Raw genomic sequence first — 22,769 nt, forward strand, 5'->3', positions numbered from 1 at the left:
AACCAACCCTCCAATATTTCTTGATGTGGTTACAGCCTTTGACATGGTTGATCACACCATCCTCCTCCTGTGCCTCTTCACTGATGTCCACCTGATTCCATTCTTATCTAATTGTAGACAGAGTGTCACTTGCTTCTCTTTCCCATTGTTACCCCCAAGGATCTATTTTTGGTCCCCTCCTATTTCTCATCTACGTTCTGCCTGTCGGTGACATGATCTGAAAGCACAGTGTTTGTTTTCACATGTACGCTGATAACACTGAGCCCTAGTTTACCACCACCTCTCAACTCCTCCACTACTGGCAAATTAGAAGACCACTTATCTGACATCCAGTACTAGATTAGTAAAAATTTCCTCCAATTAAATATATTGAAAAAAGAGATGTTTTCATCTTCGCTCATCAGGACAATTTGCAAGAGATGGTGGTGTAGCAGTAATGTCGCTGGACTAGTAATCCAGAGGACCAGGCCAATGTTCTGAGGACATGGGTTCAAATCCCACCACGGCAGCTGCTGGAATATAAATTCAATTAATCTGGAATATAAAGCAGGTCTCAGTAACGGTGACCGCAAAACTATCAATTGTTGTAAAAACCCATCTGGTTTACTATCCTCCTTTAGGGGAGGGAATCTGCCATCCTTACCTGGTCTGGCCTACATATGACTACAGACCCACAGCAATGTGGTTGACCCTTAACTGCCCTCCTCAAAATGACCTTGCAAGGTAAGTTCAAGGACAATTAATGGTGGGCAACAAATAATGGCCAGCAGGCACACATCCCATGAAAGAATAAAAAAAAGAATGTCAGGGGAAACAACATATTTATAATGTATGAGTTGGCAAGTGGACTCTTATTGGTAGTGGCATTGCCATGAACAATGCACCAGTTGATGGTGACTGACAATTAACTGCCAAGCATTGTTTGAAATTTAAAACCAGGCAGCTCGACTCTGATTGGTCAAGACATTGCCCTGGGGAATGAACCAGCAAATGGCTGTCACTTATTTTGTTTAGCTGAAACAGGCGCAATGTGTGTATGTGTTCTTGAAGCTGATATCTACGTATACAGGGCCCTGTTCTTTGCAGACAGAAAGAACGTACACGCACGTTGTGTACATGACCTCACTGAGCTATAATGGCTCCTGGCCAAGCAACATCTTGGCTTTAAAATTTCATCCTCTTGTCCTCCTTGCATGGCCTCATCCCTCTCCATCTTTGTCAGCTCCTTCAGCCCCACAACCCTCAGATATATGTGCGCATCTAATTCTAGCCCCTGGAACATTCGATTTTAATTGCTCCACTACCGCAGGCCATGCCTTCAACTGCCTAGGCCGTAAGCTCTGGAATTCCTTCTCTAACTCTCTTCCTTTAAGTTCTTGTTTAAACCTAGCTCTTTCATTTACCTTTCAGCCATCTGACATATCGGTTTATCTGGCTCGCTATCTAATTTTGCTTTATAAGGCTCCTGTGAAGTGCTTTGGGACATTTTACTATATTAAAGATGCTATATAAAAATTTTGGGGCATTTGAACAAAAAAGGCAACCCAACATTGGCCTCAATACATAAGTGTCCAGATAGCCTATCTGTAATACTGATGAACAACCAATATTAACATTTTACATCAATTTATTCATAAATTTAATTGACCATGGAGTTACAATTTTGTCATAAGTGAAAGGGTATGATGAAAGAAAGGTATGCAAAATATTTAAATGGTTTCAGCATCAAATAACAAGATTTCATAATACAGCAACATTTCAGCAAAAAAATAAACCCAAATTTAGTATATAAAGGTCTGCAAAGTGAGGATATTGGGAGTAGATAATTTTCTCAGCTTCAGTGATAGAAAATATTACTTCCTCCATTTATCTAGACAGTATTCCTCTTAGCATGGATGGAATCTTATTACCTGTGAAGATTTTCGGAGATCAGGACCAAAGGTGGGTCCCGAATCTCCTTGTGATGCCTGGTTGCCCACCTGCTCAATCATACTGGAAGCCAATTAAGAGGCCGCCTCTGGGAGCGCCATCTAATTAAAGATGGCAGGTGGAACAGACACCCGGCAGTGATGTTCTGCCAGCAGCCTACTGGGAGAGGTGGGTGGTGCTAAGTTATGCAGGAAAACATGAGGGCTCCTGAAGACGGAGCACCCTTGGAAGATGTGTGAAATTATTAAATTTTTTGCGGCCTCCGCTGCACGGCCATCTTTACATCCCCAAACTGGCCTCAAGTGGTCAGTTAATTGTCACTAATTTGCTACCCACCATTTCCATTGCTCACCCACATCTGGCAAGATCACCCAGAGGTGAGCAAGCCAGCCCACTGAACCGATGGCAACCTTTCAGATTTCCCTCCCAGTCCTGTCTTGGTGGTCTCATAAGATTCCACCCACTATGTCCATCCATGGCTCAGTGTCCACTTTTTCCTGATGCCTCAAAAGTGCCTCTTGGTGTATCACTATGTAAAAGGCACTATAAAAATGGAAATTATTGTCTGTTATTCTGCATTTAAAACATCAGAAGACAGAAACTTAAAACAGAAAGTAACAATGAAAATACAATGTCTTTTGCCACTGATGGACTAAAAGCTGTGATGGTCAGATTCTGAGGTATCATCTATTGTCATTTTCAAAATTCTCTACAGGATTTTATTCAAGAAAATTAAACAGGTTTAATTAAACAAATTCAAGCAAATTATCAAAACTGTTTGAAAGTAGGAATAAAAAGACAATTTTAAAAAGGTGAAGAATAAAAAGATAAAATTTGTTTTACAGCTCTTACAGGCAACATCTGCAGAAGTGGCAGAAAATCTAAGCTGAACTATTAGCAACAAAACAACTAAAAACAGTAACAGGTGGAATGAAGTAAAAATTAACAAAATCCCTGAGAAGTTGCCAATTAGTCAACCAGGTATCAATAAATGGTTAGCAAAAATCCTAAAGGGATTTTAAACAAATTTATCCAAAATTCTTAATTTTCAAAATACAGTAGCTTTTTTAATAAATTTATAGATAAATGTCAAGAATATTTATCCAAACCTCCTACTTGACACCTGCAATGGTGCAATTTATTTTATATGCCTCCTCTTAGAGGAGCATATTTAACATGCAACACAATAAAAGTTATGTACTCTTACATAGCTTCAACAGAATCCATATTAAATTATTTGATGGTTAATATCACAACAGAGTCCCCTTTTTCTTCTGTTTTTTCTTGTTTTTATTTTTTGGTACTATTTCATTTGTTGATGTCTGCTGAGCTTCTTCTGAATTTATCTTTCTAAAGGATGAAATAAAAATATTGGATCATCAATTTCAGAAACAGTAGCTGACTCAAATGTGTTTTACAAAAAGTTCATACTTTGAAATTTACAGCACAGAAACAGGCCTTTTGGTCCAACAGGTCTACGCTGGTGTTAATGCTCCTTATGAGCTTTCTACCACCTTACTTCATTCCATTTCAAGACCTTGGACTGAATTTCATCCATGTCGGCTGGGCTTGGCGGGGGCGGTCGGGAAGCTGACCACCACCCAGGATTGGGGCTGGAAGGCGATTTCACGCTGGCGGGCCAATTAAGGCCGGTCCAGCGTGAAACGTGAGCGGCAGCACTCAGCGCTGCCTGCGAGGGCGGGGTGGGGAGTGCGAGTGGGGCAAGCATGAACTTCGCGCATTCGTGCAAGTGCGCACTTCATAATCTCCCTGAGGCACAGAGCTGCCTCATGGAGACGAAGAGTTATAAAAAAAACATAAAGAAAATAAAAACATAATGAGACATGTCCCCTTATGTGGCTCTGTCACGTGAGCAGGGACAAGTTATTAATTAAGTTTTAAAATTATTTTATTTTTATTTGCTTTAGCAAACCTCATCGCTCCTGTGGATGAGGTTTCCTAGAAAGTGCAAAGGCCTCTTGGCTTTCTTGCCTGCCTGCCAACCGTAAGGTCGGACGAGCTGTGAAATATTCAGCTTAATTGATAATTTGCCTTAACAGACAGACATCAGTACACATAATGGCCAGGATTTTCAACTCTGGGTCAGGAATCTGGCCGCTGGTTCAGATCCAGGTCCCGAGTCTGTATGGTGTGTTCCAGACAGGCCCATCTGGAGTTTTCAAGGCCCAGGCCAATGGGAGGCTGTCCAGAACTGATACATTAGCAGCCCCACCAGATGAGGTGGGAGCTGCCAATTTGTGATGGAGAAAGAGATGGAGGTACCCTCTGAAGAAGAGGTCAATTAAAAAAAATACAGAGCCACAAATGCCTGGCTGTGATCGTGGAGGGACAATCCCTCTAGGGGACGGCCAACAACCGCAGCTGTAGCCTTTACGGTTGAGGAGGGTCCCTCATGTGATCCATCTCCCTTTCCTCCTCCCAACTTCCACCCTGAACCTATCATATCAGCCTGGGTGTGGGCCATCTGCATTGCCATCTAAAAATCTCAGTTGGTGAGGGAGTGTGGCCTATGAAGGCCCCGTAGTTACCAATAATTAGCCCAAATTAGCTGCCAGCCGGGTTTAAATTTTAAATAAAAGTATCAAGCAATTCACTTCTTAACAGGTTTCCAACCCACCTTCCTTTTATTTGCATTCCTTCTGGTTCCAGTATTATAATTTCCTCCTCTTCACTTTCTGACAGTTGGATAACCTCAACTATACAAAAAGAAACAGAATGAAAAGTCAGCAAGTCTCAAATGCTAAACTGAACACAAGACAACACAAATGCAGCATATTTACCATCTGTATGTGTGCTTGCTCTTTCATTATCATTGCCCAAACTCTGGCCGCCTGGTTCAGGAACGATATCCTCTTCATCTTCTTCCTCCTCTTCCTCAAGATCATCAATCATCCATTCATTTTGAATCCCTTCCCCGATTTGACCTGTTCCAGGAGCACGTACAATTGGTTTTGGAACGCTTTTTCCAGTTAAGAAAAATGTTACTCAAGCGCTATAAAGCCTATGTAGAAACAAAAATGTGCCACACTTTCTCAAAAATCTATTAATTGCTACCTAATAAGGTTTGGATACACTAAAGTTATTATATAGTATTGTACAGTTTGCCACTTTAATTAGTCTTGGTTTGCCATGTTCAATGCTTTGTATTTCAGAAACAATCACTTTTTTGCCCTCATTTCTACATTACTTCCATTGCTGTCCATATCAAGCCTTCTCCCATGCGACCCTTCTTCACTAGCGGTATGTATCTATTATATACTGGGTCTTTAGACATAAAGTATATAAATATACTAAATACATATTTAGTATTTTTAAACATGATATACTTTCAAATCATGCCTTCCTGTCTAATTGCACTGTCCAGCCCAGCTTCCTATCTTAAAATTGCTTTTTCTATTGTAGTTAATCTTTCCATCATAAACTGAACCTTAAATTCTACCATATTGTAGTGACTGTCAAAAAGGTGTTTTGATTCTAACCTACTTTACAGGCTATCTCCACCTATCACTGGCCCTCTATCCAGCTCTACTTGTCCCGCTCCCCCCTTAAACCAGCTTATATTTCACCTCTTTTCTATTTTTCCTTAGTTCTGTTGAAGAGTCATACGGACTCGAAACGTTAACTGTGTTCCTCTCCACAGATGCTGTTAGACCTCCTGAGTTTTTCCAGGTATTTTTATTTTTATTTACAATCTCTTGGTTGTTGGTTAATATCATGAACAATAGTTCCCCAGTTCACACAAGTCCTTTTACCAACTGTCCATATAACAGCCCGGGGTCATAATTTTACTCAGACTTTTATGGAATTCCCAATCTATCCATGGTAAATTGAAGCCACCCAATTTCTGTTGCTGTGCCTACCAAGTTCTTGATCCAATCCCTCTTTCTGATCTAATGGTTTATTGGAGACAGGACAGCCAGTTTCCTTTCCCTTCTTGTCTTTTATCCCTGTTCACAGGGTTTCCATTTTATCTGCACTTGGAGCAGATAGATCCGTTTCTGTTAAAATCAACTTTCCCTTTGCATAAAAGGCTACACATCCTTGCTATTTGTCTTTTTTATTTTTACTTTTATTACTGTTATTACACAAACCAACAACCATTTATATTCACAGGTGAGTAGAAGCAAGTAATAGATGGAAGGAATGGATGTACAGCCATGTGCAAGAATTAGAGGTGATTGAAATTATAAATGAAAAGACGGAGAATGAAGTAGAGATACAAAGCAACTTAAGCAGAATGTTCCAAAATGAAGGATTGAGGCATCTGAAGGCTCTGCTACAAAAGACAGGACAAAGAGAGGGAGTGGAATGGACTAAAGGACAATCACTGGACCAAAGGGTGCAGGAGGAATGATGGCTACATAGATTACAAAAATAGGGTGGATGAAGCCATAAAAGAATTTGAAGTTAAGGTGGATTTTGCCAACCATTGCTTTCCAAAGAATGCACATCCAGGGGCAATGTCAGGAAAAAGGTGCAATTTAGGTCTTTGCCCCATTCAAGCTGTTCTAGCATTTCTTGAAGAACTGGAGCTAGTCCTGCGCTTATAGTAGCCATGGACCAGTCTGAGGCATGCAATAAGATGGGAGAATCTTTTCTGACCTCTGATCTAATCTCTCTGATGATCCACTTGCTGGGCACTTAAACCTGGCATTATGCCCTGATTAGAGGGGTTCTGGGGTGGTCCAAAAATGTTCAGCCAGGGCCCTTTCATTTATTTTTTGTTTCATAGAAGTAATAGTGTCAGCATGTCCCCCACTGCCTAGGATTCTGGCTTCCAATCACAAACAGCCTCAGAGGTTTGCAACTGTGCCTCATTTTCTTGCTATTTCTGCTGGCACCCAAGCCCTGCTCTCCGAGTGTGTTCAAGTACTGTAAATGGCTAGGGCCAAGAACTGCTGGTGATCCTGTCTAGCAACAGCATGGCAGGGGAGGAAGGCAGATAAATTGCATCCTGATTTCTCAGTAAAGTGATCTGTATCCCTGTATGTTTATCGATCCCATGCCATTGGTGAACTAGGTCTCCACACTACCCACTAGATCACAGCTTCCCTCTCCAGTAAGTATCTCGTTTCCTATTTTATTCATCAAATCCCTGGAATTAATATGTCAAAATTGAAGGCATCCATTCCCATTTCCTATACTAATGTGTTTAATTACCTTGTAATTTGTTGCCCATGTAACCACATTCTTACAGGTCAGTGCAGTTTCCAGCTGTATCAGCACCTGCCTTTGAACAGTGAACTACTGCAGAGGTGCTCAATCTTTGAGTTTGAGACCACCCTCTCATGTTATAAAAAATCCATAAACCTTCCAGAACAACACAAGTACATTTACCTGTATAAAAATTAGTTATACAACTAAATATATATTTATTATTATTTCTGTGTTACTTACATAATGTGAAACATGTTGCTGGGTGCTGGGCACCAGATTGAAGCTTGGGTGAGAGGCATAAATACCAGATCAAAGCTCATGTGAAGGGTGTAGTGATACATTACAGCTGCAAGCCTTCACTAGCCTGCATGAGCAGCGACACTCAGTTACTGACTGTTGACTGAGACAAATGGTTATGATACGCAAGTGCAGGTTTAAAAATTTGTGAGGATGGGGGGCTTGTAAGCAGAACGTACAACAGATTGTCATAGGGACATATACGGCAATTCTACATATTCTCCAGTTATTTTGGGCAGACCCCTTGAAAGGTTCTCATGGACTCTTGTTTGAGAACCCTGATCCAGTGGACACCACTCTGTACTAGTACATCTACTGTATCTTCTCTATCTTCACCATTCTATTTTCTTTTTAGGCCTCTTCTGTTTATTTCCTGCTCCCCTAGTAAAATTAGTTTAACACCTTATCCGGCTGAAGTTTGCAAAAAAATTCTTCGAGATCAAAAAGTCTTAAGATTGAATTACTTACTTGAAAGAGGAATATTAAAGGCAACCATGGAATTTAAGGCCAGAATTTTTCCCTCGTCAGGCGGGCTTGGCGGGAGCAGGTGGGGGTGGTCAGGAAGCCAACTGCTGCCTGCAATCGGCTCTGCTACGCAATTTCAACATGGGCGGGCCAATTAAGGTCCGCCCTTTGTGGATCGCGAGTGGCAGCGCTCAGCACTACCTGTGCAGGCAGGGGGAGGAGGGAGAGTGGGCCTGACGTGCGGTTCACGCATGCATGCAAAAGACTGCTTCAACCTCCGAGACACGGAGCTGCCTCAGGGAGGCTGAAGCGCTTTAAATAAAATTATTAAAGACAGTTTTTAAAAAGTCCCCTCATGTGACTCTGTCACATGAGCTGGGACATGTTTTTAATTCAAAAATAAAGTTTTCAGTTAATGTTTCTTTGCTTTAGGAAACCTCATCCTGCTCGCGGATGAGGTTTCCTACAAAATGTAATGGCCACTTGGCCTTTTCGCCTGCCCGCCAACTGTAAGGTTGGACAGGCAGCATTAATTTGATTTTAATTAGCTTGTTAATAGCCTTAATAGGCCTTTCAATTATCGGCGGGCGCCCGCCGAATGAAATATCGCACGAGTGCGCGATGACATTGGGACGCACACCCGACATCATCGCGTCATAATACGCGCGGGCTTGCGCCCGTACGCCGAACATAAAATTCTGGCCTATGAGTACAATTGGACAAGGTGATTCATGTGGAGAAAACAATGGCACTAATTCGTCGGGTCAAATGCCCTTTGTTTGCTGTAACATTTTATGATTTTAGGCACAGGACATGAACTATTAGTGTAAGCTTTGTCAGAACAAATCAGCAGCAACATTGTTATCGATTATGGCACCCAGTAGAATATCTATTTCACTTCTGCCAGTAGACGGTAATTTTTGAGTTTTAAATGCCATTTTCATAAGTAATAAAACACATAGCAAATTAATGATGATCTAGGTCTGCCACATCAGTGCAGAACTGAGAGAGTTCTACACTTTAGAAGCATCATCTACCGGATGAGATGGTAAACATGAGATGACCTGCCTTCTTAGAAGAACAAGGTCCCATGGCACTACTTGAAAAGCAGAGAAGTTCGCCTGATGGCCTGACGTAATTATTTGGCAGTGGTGCACTTGGGATGTCATTACATCATGAAGGGAGCAATCTAAATCAAAGTGATATTGAATTTTACAACATAGAAACAGATCATTCGACCAAACAAGTCTATGCCAATGTACATGCACCACATCAGCCTCATTTCACATTATTTCACCTCACCCTTCATTCTTTCAATAACAAATTGCTTGTCAGCCATTGAATATTGTCAGAAGTAATAAAAATTGTTGGCGGTGGTTCAGTTCACCTCTAAGTCAGAAGCATGAGCATAAAAATCTAGGCTGGTACTCAAGTACAGAACTGATGGAGTGCTACACTGTCTAAGATGCTGTCGTTCAGATGAGATGTTAAAGCAAAGGATGTAAAAGAATCCATTGCACTATTTCGAAGAAGAGCAACAGAGTATTGCTGAAAAAAGAGACATGCTGTCTAAGCTTTTCGTCTTGCACTCATCAGGAGAGATCACAAGATACCAACAGTAAAGGGAACATCAATTTATAATGCATGAAGAGTTATCCAGGTGTCTTGGCAAATAGTTATCCTTCAATCAACATGACTTAAAGAAACAGATTATCTCGTCATTATTACATTGCTGTTTGTGGGGCTTTGCTGCCCCATTTCCTACATTCTACAGTTAGTACACTTTCGTATAGCACTTTGGGATGCACTGAGGTTGTAAAAAGGTGCCATATAATTGCAAGTCTGTCTTTCTTTACTTTTTTCTATCACTCAAATAAACATCGTGGACTTGCAACTTTCTGTTGCTCCAGTACATTGTATGTAACATCCTATCATATTTAGTGCATGCAATCGTATATTAATAATCAAATTAAAAGTATGAACAACAAACTGATTAAGAGTTCTAACAGGACAGCAAGAAATGATTAACTTAAACCATTAAATTTTAAAATATTAATATAAAGCTAGTTTCAAAGCAGGTATAAAATGCTTTACTGAGCAGATTAACAATCAGCTTTAAATTAGCATTAGCAACTAGACCAATGAGCAAAAGATACAGTAGTGTGGATGGTTCAGCTTTTGATACAATTTCTTCAGCTTGTTCTTCAACACCATCTGTATTCACTGGAGTTTCATCAAGCTTAAAGGTAGTGATCCGCTTGTTTGGTATGGATTCTGCAAAACCAAATTTCCCACCTTCCTTCCTGCCCAATGTAAAATTTACAGATAATTTATTAAGCTTTTGCATAAAATCTTAGCCGTTGGGTTTACAATTATTATTAATTTATCAAATTATTTACTTGAACTATGGTCTTCTTTACAATTTGATATCACTGTCTACTGGAAGGAAGGAAGGAAACTAAATGGGACTTCTGTCCATCCTGGGATGGGAATCTCCTATGCAGGAAGCTTCCACTCCTCAGGCCACTAGAACACAGTATATTACTAGGGGCTGGTACATGTGCCAAGATTAAAAAAAAAGAAATTGCAAGGACCAAAGGATTTGCAACTATTGAGGCCACATGTGTAGAGCATGTAAACTAACGATGCATCTCAGGATACACAAATAGAGTTGTATCTTTATCCTGGACCTGCTTCCATCATAAGCTTGTCCCCATGAAAAGTGCTGAAGCTGTCTGATTTAGTTGCCAATAACAGAATACCAAAATACATTCTTGAGGAAATCAAGGGAAAAGAGCTGGTCCTCTACCTGTATCATGCTCTGTCCCCTTGAAGATTCATTCGGGAAACCCTCCCTAATTTTTCTGGCCTCTGCTGAACAGCGTGGAATCCTGGCAGAATGCTGGGCACCTGCCCAAATCGACGGTGAGTTTGACCCAAAACCATCAAGCAATGCCAAAAACTGCCCTGGGAAAGATGATTTGTGTCCCGTGCATGAAGTGCAAAATTCTCCTCTTTTACAAAAATATGGACATCACGTGAGTAGTGACTGAAAGGATTTATTTTATTCTTTCATGGGATAATGCTTAATTGCCCTTGAAAAGGTGGTGGTGACACTCAGGTAGACAATCAAACCACCACAATCTGCAGTGCACCAATCTCAAAGATTATGGCCCGTAACTTCCGCGCTCCCCAGTGTCGGATTTGGGGGGGGTACCCCAAATATGCGCTGGGGAATCCCTCTGGCAAGTTCCCAGGCAAGGGTTTGCACAGCAATTGCCCAGAAGTGCTAACTTCCTCTGGACAATTGCGCTGCGCTGGGAACCATCCAAAAATATGATTTAAATCGCAAACTTTGATGGTTCCGCCGGGATTGTAACAATGGTTACCCAGAAAAAGTTAGAAGAATTAAAACCTCTTCTAGCTTCTAGGTAACTATTGTAAAGACCCAGACCAAACCCACACCCCCGCCCCTGGGACTCCCCGCTACCCCTCCATGGGACACCCCCATCCCCCTCCCGACCTCTGACAGCCCCATCTCCTTCCCCCACTGACCTCAGCCCGCCCTTTCCCCCCCCACACCCCCCCGACATCGGATCCCCCCCCTCAAGGCTTCAGACCGTGACCCCTCCCCACCTTGGACCTCTGGAACCCCCCCCCTCAAAACGCTGACACCTCACAGCCCAACCCCGACCTCCAGAAACCCCCACCCCAACTTCCAGACCCCCCTCTCCACCCTGGTCTTTGGATCCCCCTGACCTTCTGACCCCCGCCCCCCTCCCCCCCAACCCCACCCCGACCTTGAACCCCCCGCCCCCGACCTCAGACTCCTCTGACCCCGATCTTGGTCCCCCCAGACCTCCGAACAACTCCCCCAAACTACACCCCCTGACCTCAGACCACCCCCTCCAACCTCGGACCCCCCCCACTTCCCCGAGACCCCCATTCCCCCATTCCAACCTCTGGATGCCCCTGACCTCCCGGACATCCCTGATCTCCGGACACTCCTGACCTCCGGACATCCCTAATCCCCAAATCCTAGCCACTTACCTTAGACACTTACCTTCTCCCTGTCCTGTCAATTTCCCTGGCCCTTTAAACTTGCCTGTTTTACAGCAGCATGTGCCATAAAAAAGTGGGCGTGGCCTCCTTGAATACGCTGGATCTAGACTTCGCTGGGGCCTGTGAGGATTCTTACAATGCAGGCCCCAATCAGCTCCAACGAACGCAAGTGCTACGCAATTTTCAAGACCAGGTAAGCGTGCACTTATTTCTTCTAATTTCTGGGGGCTAGCACTTTCCGACGCTAGTCGGATGTTACGGCCCAATGTTGCTTTAAAAAAAGGGTTTCTCCTTCCCCACAAGATTTTGGTTTGGTGGCAATATCATAATTGTACATGGAGGAGGAACAAATGGGCAGATGACCAAATGAACAAATGTGTACAGTTCTGGGCGCCACACTTTAGGAAGGATGTGAATGCATTGGAGAGAGTGTAGAAGAGGTTTACGAAAATGGTTCCAGGAATGAGAAACTTCGGTTATGAAGATAGATTGGAGAAGTTGGGACTGTTCTCCTTGGAGAGGAGGAGAAGGCTAAGAGGAGATTTGATAGAGGTGTTGAAAACCAAAGGGGGCTGGACAGAGTCGATTGGGAAAAATTATTCCTACTCATAAAAAGATCGAGAACGAGAGGACACAGATTAAATGTGATATGCAAAAGAAGCAAATGTGATGTAAGGAAAAAGCTTTTTCACACAGCAAGTGGTTCGGGTCTGAAATGCACTGTCTGGAAGTGTGGTAAAGGCTGGTTTAATCAATGCATTCAAGAGGGCATTACATGATTATTTAAATAGAAAAAATGTGCAGGGTTACGGGGAAAAGGCAGGAGAATGTCATTGAGTCATAATGCTCATTTGGAGAGCCAATGCAGACACAATGGGCTGAATGGCCTCCTTCTGCAAATAACAATTCTGTGATCCTATGTATCCCCTATCACCAGCTTTTAAATTCACCCTTCTGAATTGAATCTGAAATATTAAAAGTCTTAAAAATGTCCAACACAAAAAACATTTGCTTCCATATATTTGAGACTGTAATTTTTCTTTAAAAATTAGAAATTAGCTCAGACATCTGACAAATATAAAGTATGTATTATCCATTAAAATACTTAAATTATACTTACCAATCTTGATGGATGAATTAATCACTTTGACAATATATTTCAGCAGAGACAATTTAAAAAAAATGTATACCTGAAAAATCATGCACTTTCAATTTTAAAAATACCACTCTCATTGTTGCCTGAAAATATAAAGTTGGCATTTGAGAGTACCATTTGAGTGTTTTGAAGAGCTGCCCACTACTAATCTTTTGTTTAAGATTGATTGATCTAAGTAAGCAGATCAAAACATATTTGGATACTAATGACTTTTTTATCCCACTCCCAAAGGGTGACATGTTGGGATCTGTTACCAAGGGTGCACGCTGCACTTTCTGCTCCTCCCCACTCCCAAAAGTATATCATCCAAGTGGCTGTTTTTTTGGGTGGAAGACTAGACAGGAAATGTCAAGAACTCAAACATTTCAGGACTGTAGGTGAGCCTTAACCTTTCCTCACCAAAAACCAAACTGATGCACTGGTCAGCAGAAGACACTGGATAATAATCAGGAACCACAGCCAAATTTGCCTCTCCCCAGTCTAGGGACACTGAGGCTAAATCTAATACCTTTGTCTCCTGATTGAGTGAAAACTCAGTACAGACCAGACACTGAATCTGTCTGTTTAATATCATCTAAAAAAATAATTGTCAAAACACAGCACTCTTTACAAAAAATATTACATTACGAGTTTAATATAAACTTGCCTGGCTTTTTTATCATTTTCAAGAGCTTTTTGCATTAGTTCTGTGATCTCTGCCACCTTCACGCCAGCTATTTTAGTACAACGGAGAACCTAAAACGAAACAATAAGGTCATTGTTCTTGCATTTTCCCATTTTCTTCTTCTTACCTGCAGATGTTGATTTATATAAGAGTCCGCAGGTACCAGCAGCCTTCCATTATCTCACCGTTAGGTCATTTTCGTGTGATATCCTCGACCGTGAACATCACTAGTCTATTCAACATAAGGGCATCAAAACTGAGGTTGATTTTGTTCTCATGTCATTATAGATGGTCCATTTATATAAATAGAGGCAGAAGGTGCCCAAGCAGACGCTACAACAACAGCCTGTATTTCTATAGTGCCTTTAAAATAGTAAAACGTTTCAAGGTGCTTTACAGCAGTGTTATCAGAAGGAAATGTTAAGACCAAGCTTTTAGTCACCCATCTGTCCTAAGGAAGATCTTAAAGAGGAGAGGTAGAGAAGCGGAGAGATTTGGGCAAGGGATTCCAGGGTTTAGGGCCTAGGCAACTGAAAGCACAGCCACCAGTGGTGGAGCAGTTAAAATGCGGAATTTGCAAGAGACTAGAATTGAAGAAGGGTTGAGATTTTTGGAGGTTGTAGGGTTTGAGGTGGATCTAGAGATGTGGAGCAGGTAAAGCCTTGGAGGGATTTGAAAACAAGAATTTTAAAATTGAGGTATTAGCTTGAGGCAGGTGGCAGACAATGCCAATGCCTGCAGCATCACCCACAGGACACGGGTTCAGTGCTACAATGCTTCAACTATCTGACCAAAGACAAAGTGAAGTCTTAATAGCTCTACTTCTCTGTAATAGACCTGACCATAGTATTTCTCCCCATACTGCCCATCTCTCTCCCTCGGCATTACAAACACTTCCCTCCCTCTACCAGGTGCTTCTCTATGAATCACAGTGGGTACTGTACCAACTCTTCTTCCACACTCAACTGTTGTTGGTGGCCTCACATGAGGCGCCAGCAGTCTACTTTTTTTACCTGGCAGCAACTGTTTAGCATTTCACTCTTCTGCTGCTTTTCAATTACTGAATACACTTGAGTAATAATCGATCTCATGTAAAAGTCGACCCCCAACTTCTGGCCAAAAAGTCCTTAATTTTTCATGTACCTCCTGTAAAAGTTGACACCCAACTTTCCAAGGACACTCCACTCTGACTCAGCTCACTGCCCCACTCTGTGTTCAGAGTAACACCTCAGAGACCAAGATTTAAAGCAGGAGTTTTCTGATCTTTCTGCATCGGTGCTAGATCACAGAGTGCAATTTGCCCACTGAGATATTGGAGAATTTTAGTAAAAGTTTAATTTCTTGTTGAAATGACAAGTTAAGATTGGAAGAAACTGAGTCAGTGCACACCAGCCCAAGAGGTATCTGTTTGGAGTAATCAGCTGGCTGTGCGAGCCACGAGTGTTGGTTGTTTATACGGTAAGTCACTTTCTTGCACAAATCTCAACACCTTGCTCACAACTTGCTGCTTCTCCCTCCAATCATGCACAACACAAGAAGCTCCCACACACCTGCACAATACTTTATCACCACACACTACTCAGTGTGCAGAAGAAACTGGCTCACAATAACTAGAGAGGAGCTGAACACGGGGCTGGCTGGCCTTGATCCAAGTCACCACACAGACCTGGGGGGAAACTATGGACATAATTGGAGCAGATAGATTAAGCAACAGGTTGAATGATGTTTTCTCTTTCCTACTCAGGAAAGATTGGGAAGGAAAGGAGGAGTGGCAATGTTGATTAAGGAGAATATTGCAGTGCTGGAGAAAGAGGATGTTCTGGGAGGGTGGGGGTTGTCAAGGGCAGAATCTATTTGCTTGGAGTTACGAAACAATAGAAATAACATTACACCTACAGGGCGCATTCTATAGCTCCTAGTCGGAAAAATAGAGAGGAGCAAATTTGCACAGAAATTACATAGAGTGAAAGAACTGTAGAGTAGTTAATATCAGGATTATTAGGGCAGTAATACCAGATAGTCTTAGTGTAAAGAACAGATGGGAGAAGAACTTCTTAAATGCGTTCAGGGGAACTTTTTTGATCAGTACATTTCTGATCCAATGTGGAAGATGGAATTGCTGAATCTGGTCCTTGGGAATGAGGTGGGTCAAGTGGAGCAAGTGTCAGTAGGGGAACATTTAGGGAATAACAATAATAGTATTACAAGTTTTAGATTATCTATGCAAAAGGACAAGGAGCAATCCAGAGTAAAAATTGCAAGAGGGCCAAAATCAGCAGGTTGAGAACAGATCTGGCCTAGGTAAATTGGATTCAGATTAGCAGGCAACATTGTAATTGAACAATGATCAGCCATTGAAGAGTTAGTCAGACACAACCTTCCCTTAGCAAATCTATGCTGACTGTTCTTTATCAATCCATGCTTTTCTAAATGACGATTAATATAGTCCCTTAGAAATTTCCCAATAATTTGCCCACCACCAAGGTTAGGCTGACTGGCTTGTAATTATTCGGTTTATCCCTTTTCCCTTTTTAAAACAACAGTACAACGTTAGGGGTCTCCCAGTCCTCTCGCACCACTGCTATATTCTGACAGGATTAGAAAATTATGGTACCTGTTCAGCTTGCAAGGGCTGGTCATGCAGATGTCATGAGCCAGTGTAAATGCCTTAGTCCCAAGCAGACTGCTCCTGACTTCCGGAGCTGAGTCAAAGAGTGTGAAGAACAACCTTCCCTTAGCAAATCTATGCTGACTGTTCTTTATCAATCCATGCTTTTCTAAATGACGATTAATATAGTCCCTTAGAAATTTCCCAATAATTTGCCCACCACCAAGGTTAGGCTGACTGGCTTGTAATTATTCGGTTTATCCCTTTTCCCTTTTTAAAACAACAGTACAACGTTAGGGGTCTCCCAGTCCTCTCGCACCACTGCTATATTCTGACAGGATTAGAAAATTATGGTACCTGTTCAGCTTGCAAGGGCTGGTCATGCAGATGTCATGAGCCAGTGTAAATGCCTTAGTCCCAAGCAGACTGCTCCTGACTTCCGGAGCTGAGTCAAAGAGTGTGAAGATGGTGACTGACATCTTATGTAGGTGATCGCTCACCAGCTGTACAATCATACCTTTCCCGTTCATGAGGGCTGCTGACTTATTGGGAAATAGCCATACCGCTACATGGATGTAGTTAATGACAGCCTGAACTTATAAAAGGCCTTCTTTAGCTGCATAGCCTACAGGCCTTTCCTGCTGACATTTATGGGGAATGTTTTAAAACCACTGGCCTTGGCAAAGACAACATCAGTGTACTTCTTGATAGAGGTAATATATTGTAGACTGACTAATGTAACTGATGTCACATGTTGCAGCCTATATATAGTGGGTCTCACTACACAATCACCTCCTCCACTCCAGGATGAATCCTACTTTCAGCCCTAATCTGCTTGAAGGTTTGGATGTCAAAAAAAAAACTGAAAAATCATTGCATTCCAATGGAAAAATGAATGATGAAAGTCTACAACAGGTACCAATTTGTGTGCTTGAAGGAGTGTGCTCCTTTAAATACTGCTTTTGAGTGCCAGTTCATGACCATATTGTCCTGTCGTACTGAGCAGGTTTAGGCCTACATGCTACTTGTGCTTCTGTGAGTGAAAATGGTGGGATCCTATTGATATCAATGCATCAAGGAAGATGGATCATCTTTAACTAAAATTGATAGAAAATCAAATGATTGCATCATGTATAATTAACATTTTACACAAAACAGTAGGGCATACAGACATTAATCAATCTGTTGGAGAAGTCAGGATGAAGTAATTCAATGCATGGCCTTTTAAGAATTGTGTGGAAAGCATACCTTTTTGTCTAATGTACTATAACCTCCAAATGGAAATGTTTTCTTGTCTAATGCTGGCAAATCAATGAGATTCATCAGTATTATGATGCCCATTACTCAAAAAAAATCTAAATGGCAGATACGTTAGACGACAGGAGAGTAGTCTAGAAAAATCAACAGAATTTAGACCAAATAATCATAGGCAAAAGAATGGCAAGATGTCACTTTATAGATCTTTTGGAAAAAAAAGTAAGATAATCCAAAAGCAATAATGTGACAGCATACACAATGCAACATAAAGTACAACCAACAGCATTGGCAATTGCATTCCAAGCTTTCAGCAACAGAAAACAATCAGAGACATATTTTCATTTGATTTAATGAGGAGTATATTGCACTTCTACAAGAATCACCAGTTTCCTAGCTTCTTATTAGCAGTTTATGTGAAATGCTTTTAAAATAAATTAGAAAATAAGTACTGTAGTAAATGTTGTATATAAAGTTTAACGTATGCAGTGCAGCTTGGCCATGTGGAATGTACATCCTACGGGATATGGGAAGTTGTGCAGGCACAAAATGCCCTCGATGACTACACCTGTAGGAAGTGTCATCAGCTGCAAAAACTTGAGCTCCGAGTCGCGGAGCTCGAGCGGCGGCTGGAGTCACTGTGGTGCATCCACAAGGCTGAGGGTTATGTAGATAGTACATTTAGAGAGGCGGTCACATTGCAGCTAAGAAGTACATAGGCAGAGAGGGAATGGGTGACCGCCAGAGTATCTAAGAGAAACAGGCAGATGTGCAGGAATCCCCTCAGTCTATTTCACTCTCTAGCCATTTTTCCATTTTGGATACTGGTGAGCGAGATGATTCCTCAGAGGGCTATAGCAAGAGCCAAGTTCATGGCACCAAGGGTGGCTCAGCTGCACAGGAGGGGAGGATGAAGAGTGTAAGTGCTGTAGTAATAGGGGATTCCATAATTAGGGGAGCAAACAGGCATTTCTGTGGCTGTAGATGTGACTCCAGGATGGTACATTGCCTCCCTGGTGCCAGGGTCAAGGACGTCACAGAGCACCTGCAGGACATTCTTTTGGGGAGGGTGAGCAAAGGTTGGGGCCCACAATGGGACCAATGTCATAGATAGGAAAAGGGATGAGGTCCTGAAAGCAGATTTTAGGGAGTTAGGAAGGGAGTTAAACAGCAGGACCTCAAAAGCAGCAATCTCAGGATTACTCCCAATGCCGCATGCTAGTGAGCATAAGAATAGGAAGATTGTACAGTTCAACACTTGGCTGGAGAAATGGAGTAGGAGGGAGGGCTTTAGATTTCTGAGGCTTTGAGGCTGGTTTTTGGGCAGGTGGGACCTGTAGAAGGATGGGTTACACCTTAGCATGACTGGGACTAATGTTCTCGCAGGGAGGTTTGCTAGTGCTGTTGGAGAGGGTTTAAACTAGATTGGCAGGGGGATGGGAACCCGGGGGGAAATTCAGAATGGAGAGGAGAAAAACTGGCAGTGGGAAGTAGTGAAGTATCAACTGATAATGAGGATATATCAGAGCTTGGTATCAAGGTAGATATAATATTTGGAGAGTTTGACAGAATTAGAGTAGGCAATAGTAAGTCATTAGATGGGGTCAGGATAAGGGGAAAGTAAAAAAGCTTAAATCAGGACTAATGTGCATGTGTGTGAATACACAGGGTGTGGTTAATAAGATTGGTGAACTGCTGGCACAAGTTGACAAATGGAATTATGATATTATTGCTATAACAGAGACCTGGCTCAAAGAAGGACTGGACTGAGCGTTAAATATCCCTGGGTACAAAGTGTTTAGGAGAGACAGGAAAGAAACAAAAGTTGGGGGGAGTGGCAATATTTATTAAAGATGGTATTACAGTACTGAAGAGAGAGGATGTTCCAGAGGGGTCAAGGACGGAATCTCTCTGGCTAGAGGCAAGGAATGAAAAAGATGCAATAACATTGATCGGTTTAGTGCACAGGCCACCAACCAGTGGAAGGGATGTGGGGAAACAAACTTGCAAAGAAATTACAGAAAGGTGCCAGAATTAAAAGTAATCATAATGGGGAGATTTCAATTATCCAAATATAGACTGGGATAGGAATAGTACAAAGGGACATGAGGGGCAAGAGTTCCTGGAATGTGTTCAAGATAATTCTCTGCAGCAGTATGTTTCCGGTCCAACAAGAGGACATGCACTTTTGGACCTGGTTCTGGGGAATGCGTTGGCCCAAGTGGATCAAATATCAGTGGGAGAACCTCTAGGAGACTGTGTTCATTGTATCATAATGTTTAGGTTGGTCTTGGTAAAAGGACAGGGCACCATCCAGAGCAGGAATAATTAAGTGGCAGAAAGCCAACTTCAAAGGGATGACAATGCATCTGAGTCAAGTGAGTGGGAATCATGTGTTAGCAGAAAGGACAGTGGCTGAACAATGGGCTACCTTCAAATAATAAGTATTGCAGGCAATGTCAAGGTATATTCTCATGAAGGGGAAAGATAGGACAAATAAATCCAGAATGCCCTGGATGACGAGAGAGATAGAGGTGAAGATGAAAATGAAGAAGTGCGCATACGACAGATGTCAGGTAGAAAGTACAATGGAGAGTAAGGATGAATACAGAAGGACCAGAGGGGAAGTGAAGAAACTAATAAGAAAAGCAAGAAGAGAGTGTGAAAAGAGGCTGGCAGCTAACATAAAAGGGAATTCCAAGGTCTTCTATAAGCATGTTGATAATAAAAGGGTGGTAAAAGAAAGGTTAGGGCTGACTGGGGGCAAAACAGGGGACTTGCATGTGGAGGCTGGAGAAATAGCGGAGGTATTGAATGAGTACTTTGTATCTGTCTTTACAAAGGAAGAAGATGCTACTCAGGCCAAGGTAACTGGTACACTAGAAGAATTTACAATTGAAAAGGAGGAGGTGTTAGAAAGGCTATTTTCACTTAAAATAGATAAGGTACCAGGACCAGATGAGATGCATCCAAGGGTACCTGAGGGAAGTGAGAGTGGAAATTGCAGAGGTGGTAGTGATAATCTTCCAGTCTGCCTTAGACACAGGGGAAGTGCCAGAAGACCGGAAAATTGCGAATGTTACGCCCTTGTTCAAAAAGTGGTGCAAGGATAAAGCTGGCAACTTCAGACCAGTCAGTCAGTTTGACCTAGCAGGGAAACTCCTGGAAACTATAGTTCGGGATAAAATCAATAGTCACTTAGACAAGTGCAGGATAATTGAGGAAAGCCAGCATGAATTCATTAAGGGAAAATCATATTTAACTAACTTGGAGTTTTTTGAGGAGGTAACAGATAAGGTTGATAAGGGAAACGTTGTTGATGTGGTGTATGTGGATTTTCAAAAGGCATTTGATACAGTGCCACACAACAGACTTGTGAGCAAAATTCTAGGTCATGGAATAAAAGAGAAAGTAGGCACTTGGATAAGAAATTGGCTGAGTGACAGGAAACAGTAGAGATAAGTGGTTGTTTTTCAGACTGGAGGAAGATTTGTAGTGGAGTTCCCCAGACATCAGTGTTGGGACCCTTGCTCTCGCTGATATATATTAATGAGCTAGACTGTGGTGTGCAGGGCATGATTTCAAAATTTGCAGATGATATGAAGATTGGAAATGTTGTCAACTGTGATGAGGATCATCTTGAACTTCAAAAGGACATGGACATGTTGGTGGATTGGACAGACAAGTGGCAGATGAAGTTCAAAGCAGAGAAGTGTAAGGTGATCCATTTTGGCAGGAAGAATATGGTGAGGCAGTATAAAATAAAGGGAGAGACTCTAAAGGAGGTGCAGGAACAGAGGGACCTTGGTGTATATGTACATAGGTCATTGAAGATGGCAGGGCATGCTGAGAGAGCAGTTAATAAAGCATATAGTATCTTAGGCTTTATTAATAGGGGCATTGAGTACAAGAGTAAGATGGTCATGTTGAACTTCTGTAAGACACTAGTTAGGCTTCATCTAGGGTACTGTGTCCAGTTCTGGGCGCCATACTTGAGGAAGGATGAGAAAGCATTGGAGTACAGAGGCGATCCACAAGAATGTTTCCAGGGATGAAGAACCGTAACCATGAGGATAGATTGGAGAGGTTGGGACCCTTTTCCTTGGAGAAAAGAAGGCTGAGAGAAGACTTGATAGAGGTATTCAAGATCCTGAGGGGTAAGGACAGGGTAAATAGTGAGAAACTGTTCCCACTCAAGAGAGTATCAAGGACTAGAGGGCACAGATTCAAAATAATTGGCAAAAGGAATAAGTGTGCTGTGAGGAAAAATTTTGAGCTGCCTTCTTGAACCACTGCAGTCCATGCAGTGGTTCAAGATGGTACCTCACCACCACCTACCTTCTCAAGGATAATTAGGGATGGGCGATAATGCTGGTTTAGCCAGTGACGTCCACATCTCATGAACAAATAAATAAAAAAATATATTTTGGGTGACGACTGACCTGCTGTACACTGCCAGCACTTTTGGTTTAAGAAAACAAAAGTGCATAAGTGCGCTGACTACTGACCTGATCTTTTAGGAGCATAATTCCACCACTGGACTGAATGGTGCATAGTTCACGATGTTTGTTCATGGCAATTACCAAAAGTCCATCCATGACCCGTTCCTCGTGTTCAATTGGATCCACCAACAGGTAGGTTCTATAAAAAAAAATTACTTACAAAATACAGAAGGGAAACAGGCCTAATCCCACATGCCCACTTTGTTCCCATATTCCTTTTGTTACCTTTTCTTCAACTATTTAATTTTTAAATGCTGACACTGTCTGTGATTCAATCAATAATTTCAAAATTATATTCCACAGCCTCAAAACCTTCTATGCTGTCCACAATTTTACATCAATTTTTAGTGACATATACAGGGCAAATGTGCTACTTGTGGCTGTTTTGGGTGCTTCACTTTCAAGTCCACAAAATGTCTCCGATCTTGTAATATAATATTTAATAAATGTCAAATGGCTGAGTGGAAGATTTTTTAGGACATAAATCCAAATGCTAAAGAGGAAAATCTGTCTCTTTAAGGTATAGCCTGGACACAGGGATATGAAAGAAAACTGGGCAAGAAGGATCATGCCTTTAACCAAAACCCACGTGATTTTCTATCCATTTAAATCAATAGGAGGAAAACTGGGCAGCTGTGTTATGAGAACCTAATC

General features: G+C 41.9%; 1 protein-coding gene across 4 annotated transcripts in view; it reads right to left on the reverse strand.

Moving 5' to 3' along the window:
* Nucleotides 1-2,619: 2,619 nt before the first annotated feature.
* exosc9 (exosome component 9) overlaps nt 2,620-22,769 on the reverse strand; it is a 101,219-nt gene continuing 81,069 nt past the window's right edge. For 3 of the 4 annotated variants that reach the window (XM_078540130.1, XM_078540121.1, XM_078540101.1), the window contains exons 7-12: nt 22,122-22,254; nt 13,730-13,822; nt 10,026-10,168; nt 4,731-4,909; nt 4,568-4,646; nt 2,620-3,279 (exon numbers count right to left, since the gene is read on the reverse strand). In XM_078540130.1, coding sequence (XP_078396256.1) covers nt 3,180-3,279; nt 4,568-4,646; nt 4,731-4,909; nt 10,026-10,168; nt 13,730-13,822; nt 22,122-22,254 — 727 coding nt within the window. In that variant the 3' untranslated portion in view covers nt 2,620-3,179. Of the gene's footprint in view, nt 3,280-4,567; nt 4,647-4,730; nt 4,910-10,025; nt 10,173-13,729; nt 13,823-22,121; nt 22,255-22,769 lie in introns of all 4 variants that reach the window. The other variant, XM_078540110.1, reaches the window with a different exon arrangement.

Source organism: Cetorhinus maximus, chromosome 1, assembly GCF_964194155.1.
Source record: "Cetorhinus maximus chromosome 1, sCetMax3.hap1.1, whole genome shotgun sequence".
Taxonomy (NCBI): Eukaryota; Metazoa; Chordata; class Chondrichthyes; order Lamniformes; family Cetorhinidae; genus Cetorhinus; species Cetorhinus maximus.